This window comes from Pocillopora verrucosa, chromosome 14 (genome assembly GCF_036669915.1).
Source record: "Pocillopora verrucosa isolate sample1 chromosome 14, ASM3666991v2, whole genome shotgun sequence".
Classification (NCBI taxonomy): domain Eukaryota; kingdom Metazoa; phylum Cnidaria; class Anthozoa; order Scleractinia; family Pocilloporidae; genus Pocillopora; species Pocillopora verrucosa.
Genome location: NC_089325.1, coordinates 3735107 through 3757324, shown reverse-complemented (window position 1 = coordinate 3757324; position 22218 = coordinate 3735107). Strand labels below are relative to the sequence as shown.

General features: G+C 37.0%; 2 protein-coding genes and 1 long non-coding RNA gene across 4 annotated transcripts; 2 read left to right on the top strand and 1 right to left on the bottom strand.

Annotated features, from left to right (window-relative positions):
* Positions 1 to 2665: 2665 nt before the first annotated feature.
* On the bottom strand, positions 2666 to 8654 carry LOC136278170 (ER membrane protein complex subunit 3-like). Of its 2 annotated transcripts, XR_010716228.1 has the most exons (9): positions 8483 to 8654; positions 8152 to 8209; positions 7960 to 8053; positions 7546 to 7650; positions 7147 to 7228; positions 6660 to 6739; positions 6263 to 6342; positions 4199 to 4366; positions 2666 to 2807 (listed from the first exon to the last, which is right to left on the bottom strand). XR_010716228.1 is itself a non-coding variant. In XM_066161568.1 (8 exons), exons 1-8 carry the CDS (start codon positions 8629 to 8631, stop codon positions 4355 to 4357), a joined length of 660 nt encoding a protein of 219 aa, XP_066017665.1. In that variant the 5' UTR covers positions 8632 to 8654; the 3' UTR covers positions 4039 to 4354. The 2 variants fall into 2 exon arrangements, 1 of the variants encoding a protein (XP_066017665.1); XM_066161568.1 differs by lacking the exon at positions 2666 to 2807 and having other exon boundaries at positions 4039 to 4366.
* Positions 2801 to 6245, top strand: LOC136278171 (uncharacterized). The gene is made up of 5 exons (XR_010716229.1): positions 2801 to 2974; positions 3387 to 3466; positions 4110 to 4150; positions 4510 to 4543; positions 5080 to 6245. It is a non-coding gene; the product is annotated as an uncharacterized lncRNA (long non-coding RNA).
* Positions 8655 to 8740: 86 nt separating the features above from the next.
* On the top strand, positions 8741 to 21636 carry LOC131769349 (uncharacterized). The gene is made up of 14 exons (XM_059085073.2): positions 8741 to 9048; positions 10410 to 10673; positions 11104 to 11256; positions 12146 to 12295; positions 12505 to 12675; positions 13406 to 13464; positions 14056 to 14224; positions 14771 to 14890; positions 15594 to 15703; positions 16152 to 16243; positions 16467 to 16879; positions 17312 to 18298; positions 18742 to 19584; positions 20487 to 21636. Exons 1-14 carry the CDS (start codon positions 9031 to 9033, stop codon positions 20793 to 20795), a joined length of 3858 nt encoding a protein of 1285 aa, XP_058941056.2. The 5' UTR covers positions 8741 to 9030; the 3' UTR covers positions 20796 to 21636.
* Positions 21637 to 22218: the final 582 nt, after the last annotated feature.

Here is a 22218-nt window from a genome sequence, read left to right as displayed (position 1 = left end):
ACCAATAAGATGCAAACCAAAAACCATAGTTACTTAGTCACTGATGTTTTCTGTCAGGAAGTTTTCCTTCGGGTAGTTTGTGTGTTTTTTATTTTTATCTTTTTTAACTTGGAGTTTACGACGGTTTCTTGGGATATCTTTTTTCTGCTTTAATCGACGGTTGTGATTAGACACCCAATCCTTAGTTATACATATGTCGTTTTCCAGACCAACGCACCATAGCTGACACTCTAGCGGTATTTCGGACAACATCTACAGGGATACGCCTCACCAGCCGGGAAAAAGCGCGATCCTCAACAGTATGCGAATAACAAAAATCAGTGAAAAAAGATTGACGTTTGTGCACTGCGGTAGTTCTAATTTTAACTTCATTGCGCGGCTGGAGCTCCATGAGTAAAGTGCTCAAAAAGTAGTAGTCGGCACATCAAAGTCAAAATTAGAGCTCCTTTGGCGCGCTAATGTCAATTTTTTTTTCGCTGATTTTTTTTATTTGTGTAACAGGTAGTCGTGAATGGTAAAATTTCCCTTGATGTAGCAGTAGAACAAATTACCCCTCACGACTGAAGATTATCTGTAACGGTCGAATTGGCCTCGTCTCTGTTTAAGCAAGATGAACATCTTAATGCAATGATAGATTTACCTTGAACAGAACGCAGTGATGAGAATTTGACGTGGAAGTCTTTTTCTTTTTTGGTTGTGTGTTAAACGTTTCTTTATTTTAAGGTCAGAGGCAAGCTTGACGCCAACAGCCATGCTGTCATGGATTACCAAATGAAGGTATAGGTGTAATTTCGGTAATTTCGGAAGTGTTCGAATTCTCCTTTCAGTCATTCTTCGTGTCAATAAAAAGATCTGCGCTGAAGTTCCATCACTTTTAAGGATAGCATGGAATGTTCTGTAAAGAATCAATTAAAGAAAAGAATAAAGATTTGTTTTTGTAAAATACGTTGAGAGAATATCATTAGCACTTAGACATGTTGCGGATAGCTTTATTGTGTGTTTCTTGTGGGATTTGCAGGAGGTGGATCGTTACAGAAAAGCAATGAGAAAGATGGCAGCTGATCTCCTGTATGTGCGAGAGGATTGCAAACGTTTAGACGCGATTAGTTGTTGATTAATAGGAACCGTCCTGTTTTAGTAAATAAATTAAGTGTAGTAAGATGAGTTGATAATTTCAACTCGTTGTTTGCGCAAGTCCAGCCAAGCGAAAACGTTGTTTTCATTTCAACCACTTTTTTATTCTAGAAGGCTTGTGTGCCTTGCGATAAATTTTTAAATTATTAAGGGACGATCAGGTTATAAGAGAAAGTCCCCGAATGAAGGCCTTCATTTATTCTTAAGGTGATATTTCTCGAGCGTTTTTTTAGATCACTTTTGAGGTTGAAAATTCTGATCGCGTATGGTGAGTTTTGCCTGTGCGCGCAACCTATGGGACGAGTAAGTCAAGAAGCCGAGCTTGAATAAGCTGCACTGTACAGCGGCCTTAAGTTTGTTTTTAGTTGTAATTGATCCTTTCAGGAAGCCAACAGTAAGCTGAGGAGAGAGTTGGGCCAACATGACGAGATATCCAGGTTAATGGTCAGCTCCAAAGACTTAGATAATGTGACACATTCTGAGCTGGTACAGAAGTTTGGTAAGAGTTACTGTACCCTTGTTCTCGGCCGCTATGAAACACAACGTCGCCGTTGCCTAAAACAGTTACTGTTAAAGTTTTCTTACAATTGGGTGAAACTCCTATTGAATTAAAAGCAGCTTACACCAAAATAACAGTCTTGAAACTTTTTGTATTTTACTTGTTGGGCAAAATACATTCCTCTTCTTTCCTTGTAGCCCGTGTCCTTGCACTTGTTCTTGTTCACATGTTAAACCCTGATTTTTATTACAGATCAATGCTGTCATTTTTTGTTTGCATTGAGCAGTCGTGAAAATCAAGACTTCAACACCTTCAGAATGATCTTATCAAGGTGGCTTTATATTGTCTCTGATTTACTCGTGAGATCCGATAAGTGATTCTCGTGCAGGCCTTCTAGCTATCTCCTTCCTTATCGCCAGCTTGTTCGTTAACGTTTTGAAATTATTAGCAATGACATGTCTAATGCTTCTATACACAAAAGGCTACGTTTGAAAGGGTAATATCACCCAGAATTTGAATCAGATGTACTGACGAAGTTATATATTTACAGAAAAATGAGATGGAGAAGGATTTTTTGAAACTACAAGAAGCTCACGAAAGGCAACAGGCACTTCTACAAAAGTTGCAGATGAGTGAGATGTGCTATAACAAATAGATGTATAATTTTGTTAGTTCTTGTCGCATTTGAAAAAGAAGTGCTGGTAATCTGTGAACGTAACTTAATTCATCTTACCGTAACATAGCTCCGCGTAATGGTGTCAAACCTAAATAACGTGCACTTCAAAGAATGCGGTGTTCATTCATAGTCTAGAATCACCATCGTGATAACTTGCCGTACTTTTCTTGATGATATAGTTTCCAAGACCTGAAAAAAGGATGGAAAAGACATACTAAATAAAAAGTGCTAAAATATTGCTTGTAAACTTTGTAGTGTGGTGGAATTTCTCCTATTACCCTGGTCAAAAAGTTCTTTCGGTGCAATTATAGAGTCCAATTTTCTTTTAAACTCCCACAACCACTCCACTGCTTCACTCATTATTCTGGTATTTGATTGTACTTGTGTCACCGTCTTTTGCTCACACATGTACAAACTCTATGTTTGGGTTGAAAAAACTGATCTCGAGTGTCTTCGCTGGCAGGGAAAGGTACAAAAGGCTCAGACGATTCAAGATACCTGCAAGAAACAAGAAAAGTGAAAAACCATCCAGCGAGTTTTTGAGACTGAGTTGTGAACCTTCCAGACAAAAGGCGACAGTTAATGTTTAAATACACATTCCTTGTAGGTTATTGTACAACTCGAGCAGCTTTTGGCCCAAAAGGGAAAGGGACCATACAATGGAGGTGAGTTACCTTTGAAACGCACCTGTATATCAAGATGAATTATATTTGTTATCAGTTTATAATAAAGAAACTTGTACGAGAATGATTCTTTAAAAAAATACTTGTGTTAGAAGAGCGATTCTAAAGAGGCAAAGTTATTAGTTTTCAGAGAAACTATTTCGTTGCAACGAAAGGAGTCACGGTTTCAACTATGCACACAGAATGATTGTCTTCGGTTGGTAGCATAAAGCGAAACTAAATTGGTAGCTGTTGGAGCAGAAGATCACACGCGCTTGTTCTCTCTATCCACCCCTACCACACCCTTATACCCAACAAGATGTTACTCATAAGGCGTAAGGCAAATTAAACCTTGTCTTTATTCGACGACCAAGCATCTTTCTGCATATATTTACCAAATATTATCCCCTACTAGTCTCTACAGAAACTGGTGAGACTTACAGAAAACTCAGTGAAGAGAATATCAGACTACAGGCAGAGGTTTTGCAGTACAAGGTAGTCATAAATTTTATTACAGTTTTTTTTTAGTTTGACCTGTTTTGGGGGTGCTAAACACGCGGAGGTGACACTTTTACCTTGAAAACACGCACACATTTGAAACAGTGGGATAAAAACAAGGCCTGTATAGCGCCAAATAAACCTCTGAATGTGTTTTGATATATCGAAAATGCCCTGTTTAGTTTGAATAACGCTCATTCTTCTAAAAACTACTTTAAGATATTAGTGCTCCTTTCCAATCCTCTCTCTACCGAACCCCCTGTGCGTAATAATCGCCCCCCTTCCTCAGGGGAGCGGTCCGTGGACCCCATAGCTAGGAGCGTTCTCAGTAAGGTATGCAGAGCACACAGTCACCAAAGAAATTAATCGGTTAACACTTCTGGCTCTTGGTCAATTAAATTAACGGAATGTAGACTGACCCATCTCATGTTCAAAACGAGGATTGTGCATTTTGCATTTCCCAGGAGCACATCAAAATGGATCAATTTATTAAATCCCACCAAACTCATCGTCAAACTCACTCTATTTCCTGTCAATATATATATACACGTCCTACTGATCAAATAAAAATGGTTTGTATCCACTGACTTTTTCGGTGGAAAGAAAGCTACTGAATGATTTGTTTTTCTCTCGTAATCAGGACCAGTTGAAAGCATCCGAAGCTAAGCTGAAGAAACCAAGGTATGTACACTTAATTTTTCAGTACAAATGCACTTTCAGCCATCTTACATCGTTCGGTGATAATCGGTCTCCATCCACTTTGGAGAACTTGTTTGTGTGAGGTTGCCAGTCGGACTGCGGCTTCAGCTAGAGATAAAGTTTTGGACCCTGCTTCTAATCCTCTGGATTCGCCGACGAAAACGGCCCTTTCATCCGTTGGGATCGTTAGTTTTTAACCTTATAAGAGTCAAAGTGATTAGAAAGGGAATAAATGCCTGGGAGACTGACACGAATTTACCATGGGAACTGAACCTTTCATGAAACTACCAGTTGAGGAGGATACGTAGTGGTGACTGACTGCATGTCTGATTTTGTTTCAGATCACCAGGAGAACAGCGAGTGGTTGGTGCAAGTGTAAGTGCGCCACTCTTGAATCAAAGGCATTTTATTACTAGTTAACTAGTTTCTTTAACAGGGAAATGTTCAGTCAACACAAAGCTTTCACTGAGAGAGCTACGCTATGGATGTGGTTTCCAAATGTTTCGGCTGCCCATTAATTGGTGGAAAAAAACAAGTTCTCTGCGAGTGGCGTAAAGTTTCAATTGAAAATTAATAGTGGGCCCTTGGCTAAAGATGATTTTTGAGTAAGTCCAAGGTTAATACGTAGTAATTTTGCCTTGAAGATCGAGAAATCTTCTTAGCCATAAAGGCAGATGGATGACGAGTTTTGAGAGTGGAAATCTCGATCACTCCATGGAATTCCCATTTTGTTCACTGGACAGTAATGATTACAGTAGTATAAACACTTTTAGGGAAAGAGGTGTAGGGTGAGATCCACTTATTTTTTTCATTCCAAAGGTTTAATTTTCGCCGTTGACAGAGTTCAAATGTTTTTAAAACATGACGAGACTTGCATTGCGCAAAAGTCTAATTGAAATGTCTGTTTGCAGAATGGACCGATGTCAGACATGGAACGACTGGAACTTTTTGAAAAACTAGAGAAAGCGGAGGGACGGATTGTTGCTCTTGAAAAACAGGTAATATAGGTAATCACATGATTTTTCTCGTGCAATTTGGAATAAACAAGCACTTGTTAATTTTTTCAAAGACCACAAATTGCACTTGCCCTACGGGCTCGTGCAATTTTGTTAGTCTTTAAAAAAATTTACTCGTGCTTATTTATTCCAAACTGTACTCGAAATCATGTGATTACATGTTAATAATATACATGGAAAAATACGAGATGGCTTATCATAATAAAACCCAAGCAAAGCGCGCACGTCAAGTGCAAAAATAATTTATTCAAACCTTGCGTTCGGTCAAAACAACCGTGTACGATCAAAACAATAATAAATTGTGTAATGATATCTTCACATCTTTAGGGTGCAAAAAAGGTCAAAGTCCGGCTAAACAGTTCAAGGAATTGTTCAGTCTGTACCCGAATCACTTTCGATGAAGTGGAATCATGGTTTCCGAGGTTTAACCATGTTTGTTTTTAATTTTGGCGTGTGATTGCTCGAGCAAAGTGTTAAGCTGGGTCGGCTCGTAATTTTTCGATTTCCTTGGCAATTCCCTTCTCTAAACACCACTTTTTCCAAACCGACAACCAAAAATCAATGGTTTTACAGTGTTTTCGTTGTTTGAGCTGTTTTTCAGCTGCAATGGCGAAAGAAAACCTACTTAAAACGCCGGCCATTGTTTCACTTGCAATTTTTCAAATTTTCAAATTTTGTGGCGACATCCAAGGCTTGCATTTGATTGGCTATCTGTGAGTTTCTTTGATTATTGACCAATCAGAATGTCTGATTTGTTTCTTTCTTTGCACTGAATTAACCCTCTTCTGCACTGAATTAACTCTCTTTTGCACTGAATTACCTGAAAACTGCATTTATCTTAACCAATCAGAACCAAGGAATTTTTCCATGTATATTACTAGGTCTGTAATCATACTTGTGATTCACAAATCAGACTCCTGCTTTGCAGCTGTCCAATTTTGTCAATCACTTGTATGATTATAGACCAAATTGGACTCCACTCAGTCCTATTACCATTATAAATTGCATATAGGAGGTGGTTCTATCACTAAAGATGATAAAATATTGTACTTATGATAAATGAGTAGTTATTTCCAACCTTAAATGCCTTGCTTGGGTCTTGTGGCATCTGCATTTGCATCTGCATCTGTTCCTGCATGACACGAGTCTGGTCTGCAGCTAAAAGTAGATTTCAAGATAAGAGACACACAAAAGCGAATTTGAGGTCTCTTTCATAAGTTGGGAGTATGGTAAATGTGACATACAATTACCAAGTCTAAATCACTTACAATGGAAGGGTAATTCCATGATTGGCCAGTCAGTGTAAATATCATTCAGATCAGATACAACTACTGTATCAGGCAATTCATCAATTATCAATAAACTCAAATTACTGGTGAGATCTGAGGGTGAAAGGGTCATCTCTTGTCAAAGTTAGTTTAATTAACCTCTTGTTGGTAGAATTGAAAAAAAAATTAAAAAAAAAAAAGACAAACCATTATCTTGACCCAGTACAAGTGCATACATGCTCCTGAGACCAAACACGTTGATGAAATACCAGGACACAGAACTAACCCTAAAATGCAAGAGTAAGACAAGTGAATTTTTTTTCGCAAGCACATTGTACCTTGTTTCCTTAATTTCAATATACAGACAAAAATTGCACAAACTGAGCTCAATGAAAGCATAGAGGAATCAAAACAAAACAATTAAAATCCAGATGTGTTTCTTTTGTCAGTGTTGGTTTAAGGCACCTAGCATAAGAAAAACCTTTTAATATTGCAATACTTTTGTGGGACACAAGATTTGTTAATAAAGTATGGGACTTACTTTAGTTGGTTAACTTAGACATCAGGGTAAAACTAAACATTAACACAAATTGACAAGAAGTGGCATGATACTGTTCAATTGCATACACAGATTAGAGAATTATACTTGACTGGGTCTAAATACATGTAAGTTGTTAATTTATGGATAACTTACCAAGATGCATCCAAGGTTGTGAGATCAATGCCACGCTGTAACATGGCTTTGAATCGCAATGTTAGTGGAAATGGCACTTTTGCTGCAAGGTGGAAAAAACAGATTGTTCTTAATTTTTTACCCCTACAACTAATCATGAAGCAAATCCCAACAATGGAGGTTACCACAAATTATAAAAGTATGACACCATTACATGGCATTTTTAGTTTTAAAAATTGACTAGACAATCAGACATGTTCTTCTCTCTCCCTTTCTCTCTGAACAAAAATGAAAAATAAACAAATAGAGCTCTGATGTGTTCTTAGGCAATATATTTAGTCTACTGAAAGTCTCTTTGCCCAGGAGTGTGCACTTGGCTTCAGCAACAAATGTTTAAATAAAGGAGAAGTGTTAACATACTTGTAATGAAACCAGAGTAATGCCAGTTGATCCAGCCTCCAATGAGGATCATTGGTAAAACATTTGTAATGTTTCCTTTGGCCATGTCCACCATCATTGTTGGATCTGGTGAAAAAGATAAAAAGATGAAAGTGTAGTAAATGTATTATGTTTTAATAAATGTTATCATGTTTATATCAATTGCAATTAAAGATTGGGATGTGTGAATCAGCTATGTTTGGACACTTCAGGGTCAAATCCAGGGCAAATTGGATTTGGTTTCAGGGTTGGTAAGAGCCAGTTTTTTGAGTTTGCCTTGAAAAACTGGTTGGGAAGCCTGAGCTAGCATGATATCCCAAAACTCCCCATTCCCCTGACAAAAGAATTGACATACATAAAACTACCAAGCCTGTAATTGTATGAACCTGCACTAACCTGAAATTGGATTCTTGACTGGTCCTTTCCTATCCTGTGTTTTAAAATACCCTTCTGTCTCGTCATTGAAGAAATGTCGTCTGGCCTCAAAACTCTATCATGTTGAAATGTTATATATAAAATTATATACGTTCGCGAATATATTATATTTATGGAACAAAACACCCATACATGAACTTTTGTATCACATACCTCTTCAGGAAGATATTTTCCATTTTCTCTAAGATTTCTGCTCCTCATCAAAGCTTGACTGAAAAATTTAAACATCGAGGGAAACGCTTCATGATCACCGATATGCAATAGTAATTAATGTACTTAAGTTACCGTTTGCGAGCAGGCATGAGAGACTTTGGAGAAAATAAATCAATAAGCCAATATAAATAAATAAATTGCTATTATAAATAGCAACAACTACCAAGGGCTAGAAGCGCAATTTTGTAACTAACTTTGCGAAAAGTTCACTATAGCACGGTGGCGCAGCTACCTGCATCTCAGTTCGAGTTTTTTCGTCCTCAAATCTTACCTGTCGGAGACTTGTAACAGATCTAAGTCTTTCCTTGACTGTAGAAGCATAGACAGATAATGCCTGATTATTCCAACAAGAAACGTTATTATTACAATGGGCAAAATAACCCACAAACGGATAGCCGGATCGAGCAGCAACTCCGCCATGATGAAAGACGGGCGTCTACAAGGGCTTCTGGGTAATATCACATGACAGAGAAAACGGGGCATAGAGAAGGGTTGTTACACAAAGTAATACGTAGAAGTGAACAGTTCCTTTCTTTCCTTTACATCTTGTTGGGTTTTTCCGGACGATAACTGAGCATCGATTTTTTTTTGTCCGTGTATTTATAGGCCAGGATACGCTTTGAGGCTATATGTAAGTGTTACTCTCAGAAATTGCAAGGACCTGTCGATTTTAGAAGCATTGACACAATTTGCATACGGCCCGCTGAAGCCGCGGGTCGCGCGGTTCGAACTTTTAAAACCGCTCGAGCCATCTAGCACCGCGAGTCAAAGGATGCGGAAGTTAATATTTCACACTTAATCCTCACTGCGATTTGACAAATGGATTCAACAAACCAGGTGAGTTGTTTTATCGCTGTTTTGTCGGTAAACATCCAGCGAGGAATCTGGGCATACAATATTTTAACCTACGCAAACGTACTAAAGTTTGATCCAATATTGAATGTTAATTATTCCCGTTGTTTTTGCTTTAAGGAAGCGGCTATTAAAGTGTTAGTTTGGGTTTATCTTTTATACGTAGATTCTGATGATAATGGAGTGCCCCACGGGCGAAATTTACGGTGAAATTTTGTTTTTTAGAATTTTCATACTTAATAATTGAACTTACATTTTGGGGCTACTTTCATAAAAAGTATGATAAGTGGCTGCGATATGATAAATTATTTATTGATCCACCTTTACCTTAAGCCAGATATTTCCTTAACTGGACCTCCTATTCAGTCAATGAGTATGTAGTAAAACCAAATTCATTCTACTGAATTCTAAAGCAATGTGCAGCAGCTAGGGGAGAGAAATAGAAAAAAGGATAGTTTAAGGGTTGACTGGGCAGGAAGAAATCATATTCTGATTAATTCACAACTGAGTGTTTCTGAAAATTCCTAGTTAAATGACTTAAACAACTTCTATCCTTAAGAAGGGAAAGGTTTCTTGTAAGTCTCTCTTGTGGTTGACAGCTCTACCCAGGATGACCTTGACAAAACCTATTTGAAACCTCTGGCAAGCTCTGTATTCTTTCCCATAAATGCTGAGGATACTTTCATGCATTGTAGTTTATACAACAATCCCTCCTGTTACTGGACAAATTCAGAATGCCATTCATGACAATGACTTTGCAGTGCATTGTTTACAATGCCATATTTAAATGTTTGTCTTGTTGTTACATATAACTTGTTACATTATTTAAATCTACATTCCAAAATTGCTGGCTAGAAATCTCCGTTCAGTGGCTATTTATTGCTTTCACCTCTGGTGGCTGCTTGCAAGAACCATTCTTGTTAGCTGCAAGAGCAGTGTCCTCTCACAAGGGCTTTCACTTTGTTAACCCTTTAGGTGACTGGTAGTTAACTCCCTCTCTCAATAGCACCCATATCACTCTTTAAGGTAAAAAAAATAATATAAATGACTACCAAATAAAGAAGCTCTTGATTGTTAGACAAATTCTCCCTGTCAACACCATAGGAAATCCACAAAGAACAGTATGGAGAATATGCTTACTGATGTTTAAGTGTAAAGGGCTAAGCATCTTGGCTGATTTAAATGATCACCAAATAAAGGAGCTCTCGATTGTTAGAAAAATTCTCCCTGTCAACACCATAGGAAATCTACAGAGAACAGTATGGAGAATATGCTTACTGATGTTCAAGTGTAAAGGGCTAAACATCTTGGCTGATTTTTTATTGATTGTGATTTTTCTTTTTAAGGTTCTGAACCTTAATGACTATGATAAACTGTACCTGTTGATGTGCAAATGGAGAATTATTCGGCTTTTCAACCCGTTATGTTATGCTGCTGATGTAACAAGTGTTGAAGACCTTGAAAAGAAAGTGAGGACAAACCTGGATGATGTAAAACAAAAACTGCCAGCATGGTCACAATCTCAGTCTTTTAGGGAAGATTTAGAAACTATTAAAAACTTGATTGAAGATTCAAAGACTGTGAGATATGAAAATTTGCCATCACTTCTGGTGAGTTGAATTGTTATCTTAGTTTATAATTAACCAACTGCTTGATTAGCCCAAGAGCAGACCCTTTTATCAGCACTGCTGCACCGTAATTTCTCTACCAAAAAGTAAGATTAGGTAAGGATTCTGGCATTAATTAGCACCAGATCACCAACAGACCACTTGCTGGCTATTGTTTTTGAGATCTCAAACCTATGTGTTGGTGAAAATATACTTGTTTTGGAACCTTTGAAAATGAGAGTGTTTGCAGGCTACCTGTTTAATTTGCTCATTCAAGATATTGTACCTGAAAGAGTTATTTTTGCTGGTGAAGTTCCCTTCTAGTGATCTAATACTGCTACATACTAAGAAACTTGAGCCATAATTGATTGAAGTATACTAAAGAAGGAACTCAATTTGAATTATTTGTCAACTGAATGAAACTATTTCCTAGGGTATTGAAAGAAATAACTATAAAGAGGAGTTAGGAGATGCAGGAGTCCAGATGATACAAAAGAAACAGCTATTTTTACGAAAAAAAATAGCACTTGGTCGTCCATATTCTGGTGATGTTTACAATGCCCAGTGGATGCAAGGTCATAACATGGTATGTTGATTTTGGTATAGTCCAGAATTACTCTGATTAACAGCAACAGGTGAAGTCTGCACTCAAGCCCATTGACTCACCCAGCTAGAGCTTGCCCTGGTTTCTGAGTAGTGTGAAGCAACTAGGAGTATTGCTACTCCCCCTAGATAGGATGCTAGTCCATCACAAGGTTACCCCTCTCCCCTAGTCCATCACAAGGTTACCCCTCTCCCCCTCAGCATTTCATCAAGCTTTCCTGACAATTTACCACTACCTATTTATTCTCCTGGGTAGAGAGAGGTACTGTGAGAGTGAACACACAACACATCAACCCAGTCAGGTCTTGAATGTGAGCCTCTACCCAGAGTCAGCTTGAAACATCAGCTTTGAAACTGACTTTACAATGGCCAACCTATGTTTACTCATCAACTCAGTTGATTATACTTAATTACACTGTTATACTCTCCCATTGACTCAGCACCACAATTTATTTAGAAACTTACCCCTGTTATTCATTTTGAATTCCTTTTTTCAAGTTTTGTATCACTCTCTTAGCCACCTATTGTATTGATTGTGATCTGAAGTAGGCAGCTAAGGAACTGTAAACTTATTGGCAAAGTTAACACGCTTCTAACTCCAGTAGAGTGTATGTAATCAGTTCAGTTTAAGTGGGCTGAAAATTTTTAAACGAGAGTGAAATTTGAGAGGAAAAATGCTTATTAGTACATTCAAATTTGCTACACTTTGAGTCATAAGGTCATCGAGTCAGTTAATCATGTATTTCCGACAAGTGATTAGCATCAGTGGCTTGTCTGAAAACTTTTTCAAACATTTTCCTGCAAATATGTGATGGGATGAGGGCAGACAAACTTAGACACATGAGCACAAATTCCTGTATTCTTTTCATCAGGTTGATGTTGTTGTACGGTTTGACTTGGGCCCAACACAGCGAGAGTTGTTCATTAGAGAAGCTAAAATAATGACAGGTCTCCATCACGACTATATCATGAAGTTTTATGGTGCTGTTATTTTGGGCTCATATACAGACTCTGTGGGATTGGTACAGTATATATTTTTTATTTTCAATTGTCATTTTCTGCTGGCTAAATTCTTGAAGTCTCTTAATCAGTGTGACAGCTTACAGTAAGTTATTTTGAATTATTCATTACACACATAATGCAGTCAATTTAGGTTAACAGATGGTAATTTACTTCACCTCTTTAAGATGTACCAATAATAACATTCTCCCGTTTTTTATTACTGTGCAAGGTGGTTGAATTTTTCAACAAAGGTCATTTGGAGGAGTTTCGTGTTCCATCTCTCTTCCATGCCTGGCTCTATGCATCACAGCTCTCTTCAGCTCTGGAATATTTGGAGTCCAAACATCTTGTTCATACATCTGTAGCAGAGCCTTTTGTTTACATCTCATCTCTTGAAAAGGTAATGTCTACATCATTCTGTTATTTAAAAAAATTGATGATCTTCTTCCTTCTAATTGGTGATGGTTAATGGAAATTTGCTCTTCTAAAATGCTCTCAGGAGTAAACTACAGTTGGGAGTCTATATCTTTCTCCTCAGAGCTTCTGAAGATTTCTTTTTGTTGAATTTGGAAATTTAAAAAGTTAGGTGTTGTTTTGTCACACCGTATCTCTTTTGAAGATTAAAACTTGTAATTCATTGTAACTCTTCTAATCCTTCCTTGTGTCCTTTGTCTTGCCTCTTTTTCATTCTCCTCTATTCTGAGCCTTCTCTTCTCCTTTTATGTCGTTCTTTCTCCCATCTCAATTCTCTTACCTCTTGTCTCCTTTCTCTTTTCTCCATCTTTCCTTCTTCATCTTCTCTGTCCTACATTTACCTTTCCAAACCCTCCCTACTCTTTTTGGTCTCCTTGTCTTTTAACCCTCTAACTCCCATTAATGACCACAACAGAATTTCTCCTTACAATATCAATACAATATCAACCAGATAAGTGATGAGAGTAAAGAAAAATATCAATTTGGGGATAATTAGCTGATCCGATACTAAATTCTTAGAACTAACATTATAAGAATGGTATAATTGACAGTAAGGAGAGTTACAAATTTGATATAGGAATTAGAGGGTTATAAATAAATGCTAATGAGGAACTCAAATCAACAGTACCATGAAGATGGCATTTTTTTATCCACAGATCAGCCTTGGTGGTTTTATGTGCTGCTATTATGAAGAAGAAATTAATGAGGCTAAACAGTAAGGATTCCTCAAATTTTACATAGAGTGTGTTAATCCTCAATCATATTTTATTTTTGAGGCTAAAACAATAAAATTGATGGATACAGTATTTTACAAGTCAAACATATCTTCCTCATTTTTTCGCTTTTAATTTTTAAGAGTAGCTTAAGGCCTCACTGTAAAAAATTATTATTATTCTGCTGAGGGACATCATGAGACAATTCCAAAAACTTGCACTGTACTTTGTATTAAATGGTTACATGTACATGTAGCCGTCGATACGACAATAGGCTGGATGGGGTAAATTTGAATTTTGATGTGGTTTAAATAGCCTTGGTCAAATTAATGACTTAAACAGTTACTATGTGTTCATTTTTTTTTTGAGGTGAAACATTACACCTTATCCAAACATGAGTATATGTTGTGGTTCAATTTTTACTTTTGTTCATTTTTTCTTTCCCTTTAAGTTAATTTCAAATTTGTTTTTAATGCAAAAGGGAATGAAAGTTTGAACCAGGAATTGCAGAAAATTGAATCTCATCTCCTCATCAGAAAATAGATCACAAAAAGAGGTTTCAATCATGCATTTTATATTCTTTTCTTTTTCAGAGGGGGTCAGCGTGGTAATTTAAAACTGTCAAGAATAACTGGTCATCAGGGTCATCATTTGGATGACCTGTCTGTTAAAGGAGTGGTTGCCCTGTTCTCTCATGTAGTTTTGTCAATGTTCAGATACCTCGACTCCCATCGGTCAGGCCAACTAGTAAACCTTTTTCCGGTGAGAGTCTACTTACTGATGAATAAAAAAAAATTAGTTGAATTTATTTAAGATCAATAAGATCAAAGATCTTTGTTATGGCCCAAAACTGCTTTTAATAAATTTGCTCATCTCCAGTTTGTGTAGCATGAGGTAATCATGATTATGTATACTTCTCTTAGATGGGTTGTTGCTCTCAGTGTTTGCAGCCCTCACCCCCTCCTCCCCTTGTCCTCCTGTCCTGTCTCCTCACCCCCCCTCCCTGTCTTCTCTAAACCTAAACTTTTATTGATAGAATCTGTTCAATTTATATTTTTTGGGGTTCTATGTCCAGAAGTTGAAAATTTGATTAGAATGCAATTACAGGCTAGAATCCTTTTAGTATGTTCCAGGTTTGTCTGTACTCTCTATCCTAAAATTTTCAAACTGTGATAAGATCTATGTTTTATGCCAATAAGCATTTTTCTTTTTTCATTTCTTTGCCAATCACAGTTAGTCTGTAATAGTTTATTTTTCTTAGCATTGAATAATTTTTGTTGACATAATTTCTTGCAATGATTTTTCCAGGGTCATAGAAAGCAGCCTCTTGTGTGTCCATGTGGTGTTGCTTCTCTTCTGGAGAGATGTCAAGTAGAGGATTTTAGTAAAAGACCAACATTCCATGACATAGTTCAGACTCTTGCCAAGGTGTTTGAAATAACGTAATTTTGAATTGAAAGCACTAATTACAGAGGAGCAAGTAGGAGGGGGGGGGAGGGGACTTTTCCCAACCTTTTCCACTCTTTTCCTCTCTTTTTGTGTACTTTAATTTATGATATGTCACATTTTTCAAGACATACACTCTGACTAGTAATTCTGTCAATATTTTTTCTTGTGCATGAGTTATAACTTCCTTCTGCTTTCTGCAAAGCTTCTTGTTAAGGAACATTGTAAGATATTTCGATGTCAGAATTAGTTAAACAGGGCATTTTTTGTTGGTATCAGACTTTTTGCCAAGAAGAGTACTGTAACAGTTGTAAACTGTGGTGTTAGGTGTTAATCAATATGTAGAATACCTTATCAAAACAACAGGCTGACCACACATTCTTACTTTGAATAAATTTTCTGATCAAGTTGTTTGAGAACTGGCTCATGACCATTTAGATCACCAGTCTGATTTCTGTAGACACCACCAGTGTACTGAGCCGTAACCATTTTCATTGCCATGGTTACTCAAAATAATTATTTTTCTGGCAAACAATTTATGATTTTAGATCACCAAATAGTGACTCTGAAAACAGTTGAGAGTGAAGTGCTGGCCACGTGTGACAACTACCTTTGCTGGTTACATGGAAAAGGGATGCAGTAAATTGCTAGACAGCACTTAATACTGATGACTTTTATTCTTCAGGAAAGACCAGAAAAGTTCTGTTTTACAACAAGCAATTCCTCTGCAGAACCTTGTGAGCTTTCATATGACAAAGGAGAGAAACTTTGGGTGATATCACAGGATGCAATGAGGTAAAAGCCATCTTTTTTTAATAATTTTTTCAAGTTCCAGTTTCAACATGCCTTAGATTTTGGGAGATACATTTACTAACAGCTTGTAATGGTTTCCATGGGAAGTTTTCTGAGTGTGCTTGTTTTTATGATACAGGGTGCTTTTTGTGTAATGCCTGGTGCATATATTATGTTATAACCCACTCGTTAATTTTTGCACAACTCTATTGGTTACTTAACATCATGTGGTGCAAATAACACCTGAAATAACACCCCTTTAGGTCAATATTTGTATCTGATTATTCCTGTTGTTAAGAAACAAAGCCAGCAGAAAAAAGCCCGCTCAAGTCAGAGTTCACTTCTTCATCCTTAATATTTTTCATGAAAGAAAAACAAAATAGTTTTGTAGAGTACATTGACAGTGACATTGAAAAGCTGATGGCATGTTATGTATTTTATTATATTTTAGATATCATGGTATGTGGTTTGGTCAAAAGGAGAACGGGACTGCAGGATTTTTTGATGGTGACAAAGTAATACCAATAGATGATGATAATCAAGGTATTTTTCTTGTTTCATGTTTCATGTCTCTTTCTCTTAGATTCAGTCATTCAGAAATCAAAGATCTCAGTCTGCAGTAGACAAATTAGGGAAACATTAAATACTAGGAAAACCACTTGCCTCATTCCTTTTTATTTGGATATGGATATCTGTATCTGGGTCAAATTATTTTCAACGGCCAAAATGCATGCCTATATTAATAGTTTTTTCTTATTTGTTCTAGTACCACATGAAATAAGAGCCCGCGGAAATGAAGCACAACTTGCATACAACCTTGCTCTCTTGGAAGGAAAGATCAAAGTGTGCCGTGCTCGATTGCTGATCATTGGCCAGGACAGGGCAGGAAAAACAAGCCTGAAAAATTCACTTATGGGTTTACCCTTTAATCCTGATGAACCAAGCACTGAAGGTTTGGAAGTGAATTCATCAAAACTGGAAGTCAATGTTGAGCAGGTAGTTGAATGGAAAGCTGTGAGTGAAGAAAACAAGGAAGTGGAACAAGCTATACCGCAGAATAGATGTATTGCTAGATTGGTTGCTAGTCATATGATGGAGAAGAAGGAGACAAAACCACAGCAAACTTTGCCTCCTGAGAAGAAAGAAATGCAGGAGGAAAAAGAGATGCCACAAGAACAAGTATGTTGTCCATAGCTTGAGATAGATCATTTCTTGTTTTTTCCGATTACAAACATGTCGCGTAAAGAAAAAAAAAGCAACTGTTGGATTATTTAAGATCAAAGTGGCTCAGAACTAAATGTACAGCTTGATTAGGAAATTTGCAATAAGAAATATCTTTATTGAAGCTGATTGTTTTAGAGTTTCGGACACAAAAAACTTGTGAAACAAATAGCATCCTTAAACCTCAGGAAAAGTGATCACAACTTGTCTAGCAACCACTGGATCTTTGCCACATACAATCTTTGAGGAAACAAATGAAAAAGTCTTGTAGCCTCAATTCATCACATAATGATACTGTAATGTACATTTATGCAGAGTTAAAAAAAATTATTTGAGCCACCTTAATTTATTTTGCATTTATCTTGTGTATCATTTTGTGTCCCACCACAGCTGAGTGGGTTTCATTTCACCACAAATCCTCCAGTATCCAATCACACTCAAGAATCCACAAAAGCTTTTGCACCAGACTTAGTTGATGGATCCCAAGAAAAACCAGCTCTGAAACCAAAAGTTGATATGCCAGATGAATTAACCCCGCTTGTAATAGAGTGCCTTAAAAATTCAGAGGAAAGCAATGAGAACAGTTCTACAGAAACTGTTCTGGACATCTGGGACTTCGCGGGTCAGCATTTGTATTATGCAACACATCCCTTATTCTTCTGCCACAGAGCCATCTATCTTCTTGTTCATAACCTGGAGAAAAAACCAAATGACCTTGCAGAGCCATCGTTTAAGCATGGAGACCAAGTATTACCTTTGAAGAACACATCAAATGAGACAAACTTAGACATGCTTCTGTCATGGTTGGTCTCAGTCCACAGCATTTGCAGGCCCCCAGTGGAGCATGATGTTGAAGAATTGTGTAAGTCAAAGGTGCGCTGCCTTCCCCCACCTGTGCTTGTGGTGGGAACACACGCTGATAAGGTTTCACCCAGAGAAATCCAACAAGTTGAAGATGAGATCAGTAGTAGCCTTAAACGTAAAGCCTACCAAAAACATGTACTGTCTCCTTTTTACAGAGTAGATAACACGCAGTCATCAAAATCACCTGAGATTCAACAGATCCAAAAAAGAGTACAACAGATCTTGTCATCTGGGTTGATTTCAACTGCAGACCTTCCTGTGAAGTGGTTCAATTTTGAAAAAGCTCTAAAGAATCTAACAGCAGGTGGAACCTTCTTCTTGACCAGAGAGGAAATCTACACAGTTGCACAGAAAGAATGCTTCATCACAGACAATGATCAGCTAGACACCATGTTGAACTACTTCAATGACCTTGGTCTGATTGTGCGATTCACAGATGTAGTAGTTCTCGATACACAGTGGCTGGCCAATCTCTTCAAAAAACTGATCTCCACTTGCCCTGATCAAGAACAGGTTTGTGTAACAAAGTAGTTGTCTATTGACAGGGCTTCAAGCTGTAACAGTCATCACCCCTGAATCACACATGAAGTTCACAAGAATAAAGGAAATGATCTCCAACTAAAGAAGCTCTTTATCTTTAAACAAATTCTCCTTGTCAGCACCTTTGGAAATGTATAAAGAACAGTATGGAGAAATTTAATTCTGATGTTAGGGTTTATAGGATTAAGGTTGATTTGTGTCATCACTACTTTGGGAGGCACAAGCTTGAGGGAATGGTGTGTCCCTGGGTCTGCAAAAATTCTCACCCTACCATGAGCATAGTGTCCAAAAGTCTATCTGTCTTGTTTTCATTGCATGATCTTCATCTCAAGTTGTTTGTTTCTGAAGCAAAAAAACTAGATTTTCATATGATTTGATTAGCCAAGTAAGTTCTTTTTCATTTTTCTAATTGAAAGGATCCTGTCGATCGCGAGTTGTGGCAGGTACTTGAAGATACTGGAGTCTTGCAAAAGGAGCTCATTGACAAAGTGTTTAAAGATTTGGAAGGGGGTAGATACAAGCCTTTGCAGCAAAGTATCCTAGAGATGATGGAAAAGTTTAGCTTTCTGGCAAAATTTCAACATCAAGAAGAACCAAACCAACAGCAGAACATTTCCTGTGAGGGAAAAATTATCAAATACTTTGTTCCAGCTCAACTGCGTGTATCACATCCTACCCAGAGATTGGTGCCAAAAGAGGGTGATCCATGTGCTCTCATATACAAGTTCTGTGATGGGTTTGTTCCACATGGCTTGTTCTATCAGCTTGTCTCACGCCTCATCGCACTTTGTCCCGTGTTGGATTGTACCACACCCCCGAAATTGTACTGTGATGCTGCTCGCTTTATTTTAGGGAAGAGAGATCAATATGATTTTTTTCTTCTTTGTAGCAAGCGTTGCATCAAGTTGGTATTTAGGGAGTACAACCATAACATGTCTGGCAACAGTCTTGAAAACAAAAAGAGTATAGCTTGCCAAGTGAGAACCTTCGTTGAAGATGAATTGCAAAGCTTATCTGGGCAGTGGCAATGGCTGAGAAATGCACACTATGAAGTTTGTGTGACTTGTTATGCTTGTGAATCTTCTGATGTACAGTGTAAACGGCATCAATTGGCATCATGTCTAGATCAAGACTGTCTTCATTTTTTACCCATTCCTTCTGAAGTGGATTCAATAACACTTTTTACATGTCCAGAACAAGTAGGGGACCATTCTAGGTTCACTGTGAGTAATCTCCACTTTTGGTACCCCAGCATTGAGGTAAGATGATTGCAAGTAATCCTTATTTAGTGTTCATGTATTTCTAGGAAGCTAAACTTCATTGATCCTGCATTTCTGTGTCAGCATATTTTGTGTGTGTGCCTGACCTGAACATGTACCTTGTATTGTGGTGTAACTGTAAAAGGTTGTCGGGAAAAAAACCAGATAAGTGCATGCAACAACCCCAAAAGGAAAAATTGTAGGTAGTTTTCAGGTCACAGTTACTTGACCTTAGGATTTCAGGGGAGTCACAGAAAATGCCTCTGTAAGGATGAGACATAGTGGATTTGATGAATTGTTTTGATTTATACATTTTTCATTGATACCCTGTTACCTTTCAAGATTGTCACATGCACTTTTGTCCTTTTTTCCAACAACCTTTCTTGAAACAGCAATGTGGTATATGAACAACATTGTAGCCCAAGTGAACAATTCTGTGGGTGATTGATAAACTGGCAACTGCGAACTTGGACATCTGCTTGTATCAATCATGAACTTACACCCTGATGGTTAGATGAAAAAAATGTTTCCTCTTCTTATGAACACTTTTACCTCTAAATGATATTTTAACAAGCAGTCTTGTCTTTTAAATCATTCAATTAGTAATATTCGTTAATTTCATAATGATTATAGACAAGTTTAAAATTATTTAAAGATAATCAGATGAACAGAATTAGGATTATAACATTACAGTTACACTATTTTTGAACCAATCAAAACAGAGAGAAAATAAAGAGGCAATGATGAAGAAATGGAAGATGAGGGATTATCCAAGTAAACTGCCAATCTTTAACAGCTGGTTTTATGTATGTTATTGATTAGTTGCTTTAAATGCAACAGATGTGTTAGTGTATATTTTACTTGCAAGGAATTAACTGTTGCATACATTTTTTTTTAACTAGAGTAACCTTCCAGAAAGTCCTCAACTGGCACGAATAGCAGACATACAAATTGTACGCTTAGCGAAGGAAATTGTTGATGAGTGGAAGATAATTGCAAGGCTTTTGCTCATCCAGGATACAACTATTGCACAAATTGAAATAGACAATACAGGAAATGTCTATGAACAAAGCTATAAAATGCTGTTAACGTGGAAGAGCAGTCAGAAGGATTTGGATGCAACATGTGATGAGTTAAAACTTGCTTTGTGTGATGATTTAGTCAAGAAAAATAGTGTAGCCCAACAGTATTGTTACCAGCGTAAAACTTAATGTCAGATTAATCAGGGGGGTAATACATCTTGAGCCTATATTTCTTGTAGGAATAAATGTTAAAATAATTATTATTAAATACCTTCACATAGTACCTTTTATCTAAACCAACATTATAATATTTATGATATATGCAATTGAATTGATTTGTTGAACAATTTCAATCCTTTAGTTATCCTGAAGTTGTTAAGGGCTCATATTTTTTTTTCTTTTCTTCTTATTGTAAGCTGTTATTCTTATTACAACATGGAGTACACATACAAAGAGAACAAAAACTACAAAGAAAGGGAATTTTCAAAGATACAGAATACACAAAAGAAGAAACTTACTCTGGAATCTCCAAAAGCTTTGCATACACCTCTTAATGTAGTACCTGGGTTCATAATAAAGTAGCATGTACAAGAATTGAGAGCTTTTACAGTTTGGCATATTATATATGTCTCCAATATATGATCTTTGTAATGAACAAAAACTTAATTTTCCTTTGATTGAGAACTGTTGTAAATTATAAAAAATTTTGTATGTGATCTGCCCCAGAATTTGTTCTGAATATTATTTGTTTCCCATGTCCAAGAAAGATATTAACAAAGAAACAAGAGTTGAAGAAAGGTTGCCACCATTCTAGATAATTTCTTATTGTTGGTGTTCAATACCATTAGTTAAGTAGGCAATTAACAAGATCTTTTTCCCTAGGGAGAAAAGTTCCTTACATTGTACATAATTTGATAATTTGAAGGCTACATTCCTTGGAAATAGGGGATGGCAGATTATGTAACCTTTTCTAAGAAAACAAAATCATGCAAACACAATGTTTGGAAGGTGTATAACAAACTGTTGGAGAATAAATTTTCAAAATTATGATCTTTGTTGGCAGTTCATTGTTGAAGAAATAAGCTAAACCCTCACCATGAAGTTTTTCCCTTTGGCACCCTAAACTCTCTGAAGTCCCTCCTGCTTTGATTATGATCATTGGCAAAAATTTCATCAAGGAATGAAGTACTCAAAGCTTCTCTCATTATCTGATGAAAGTTAAGAGAACAGCTTCCAGAATCACTCAGAACTCCCATTGTTCTTCAGGTTTTTCTCTCTGAATGACTTGGGACCATTCCTTTTAAAGTAGGTTGCACAAGGCATATTTAAATAAGCACTAAAAGTAAAATAGATTTTCAAACCAGTAGAGCAATCTTTCTACCTGTTGAATTTTCAAGAATTCCAAGCAATTTTTGGCAGTATTAAGGAGTACTTCAGGCAGAAAATTTTAGTGGTTACAGCCTGCAAAGTAGGGCACTAAAACAGTAAGGACAAGGGAAACAGGCTCTTGGCTTTCCCATGGTTGTCACAGTTTTAAAAAACAAACACAAAGAAAATCAGGAAGTGATTGAAGCAGTACACAAGAGTTCACTCTTCCCACTTTGTTTCTCTA

Excerpts from the sequence above, each read along its gene's own strand:
- LOC131769349 (XM_059085073.2), top strand. Across the intron at positions 14,891-15,593 it reads TAGTTCAGACTCTTGCCAAG|GAAAGACCAGAAAAGTTCTG; the intron begins GTGTTTGAAATA and ends TTTATTCTTCAG. Across the intron at positions 19,585-20,486 it reads TTTGGTACCCCAGCATTGAG|AGTAACCTTCCAGAAAGTCC; the intron begins GTAAGATGATTG and ends TTTTTTAACTAG.
- LOC136278170 (XM_066161568.1), bottom strand. The coding sequence starts at position 8,631 with ATGGCGGAGTTGCTGCTCGATCCGGCTATCCGTTTGTGGGTTATTTTG. Across the intron at positions 8,210-8,482 it reads CTGTTACAAGTCTCCGACAG|TCAAGCTTTGATGAGGAGCA; the intron begins GTAAGATTTGAG and ends TAAATTTTTCAG. Across the intron at positions 8,054-8,151 it reads GAAAATATCTTCCTGAAGAG|AGTTTTGAGGCCAGACGACA; the intron begins GTATGTGATACA and ends TCAACATGATAG.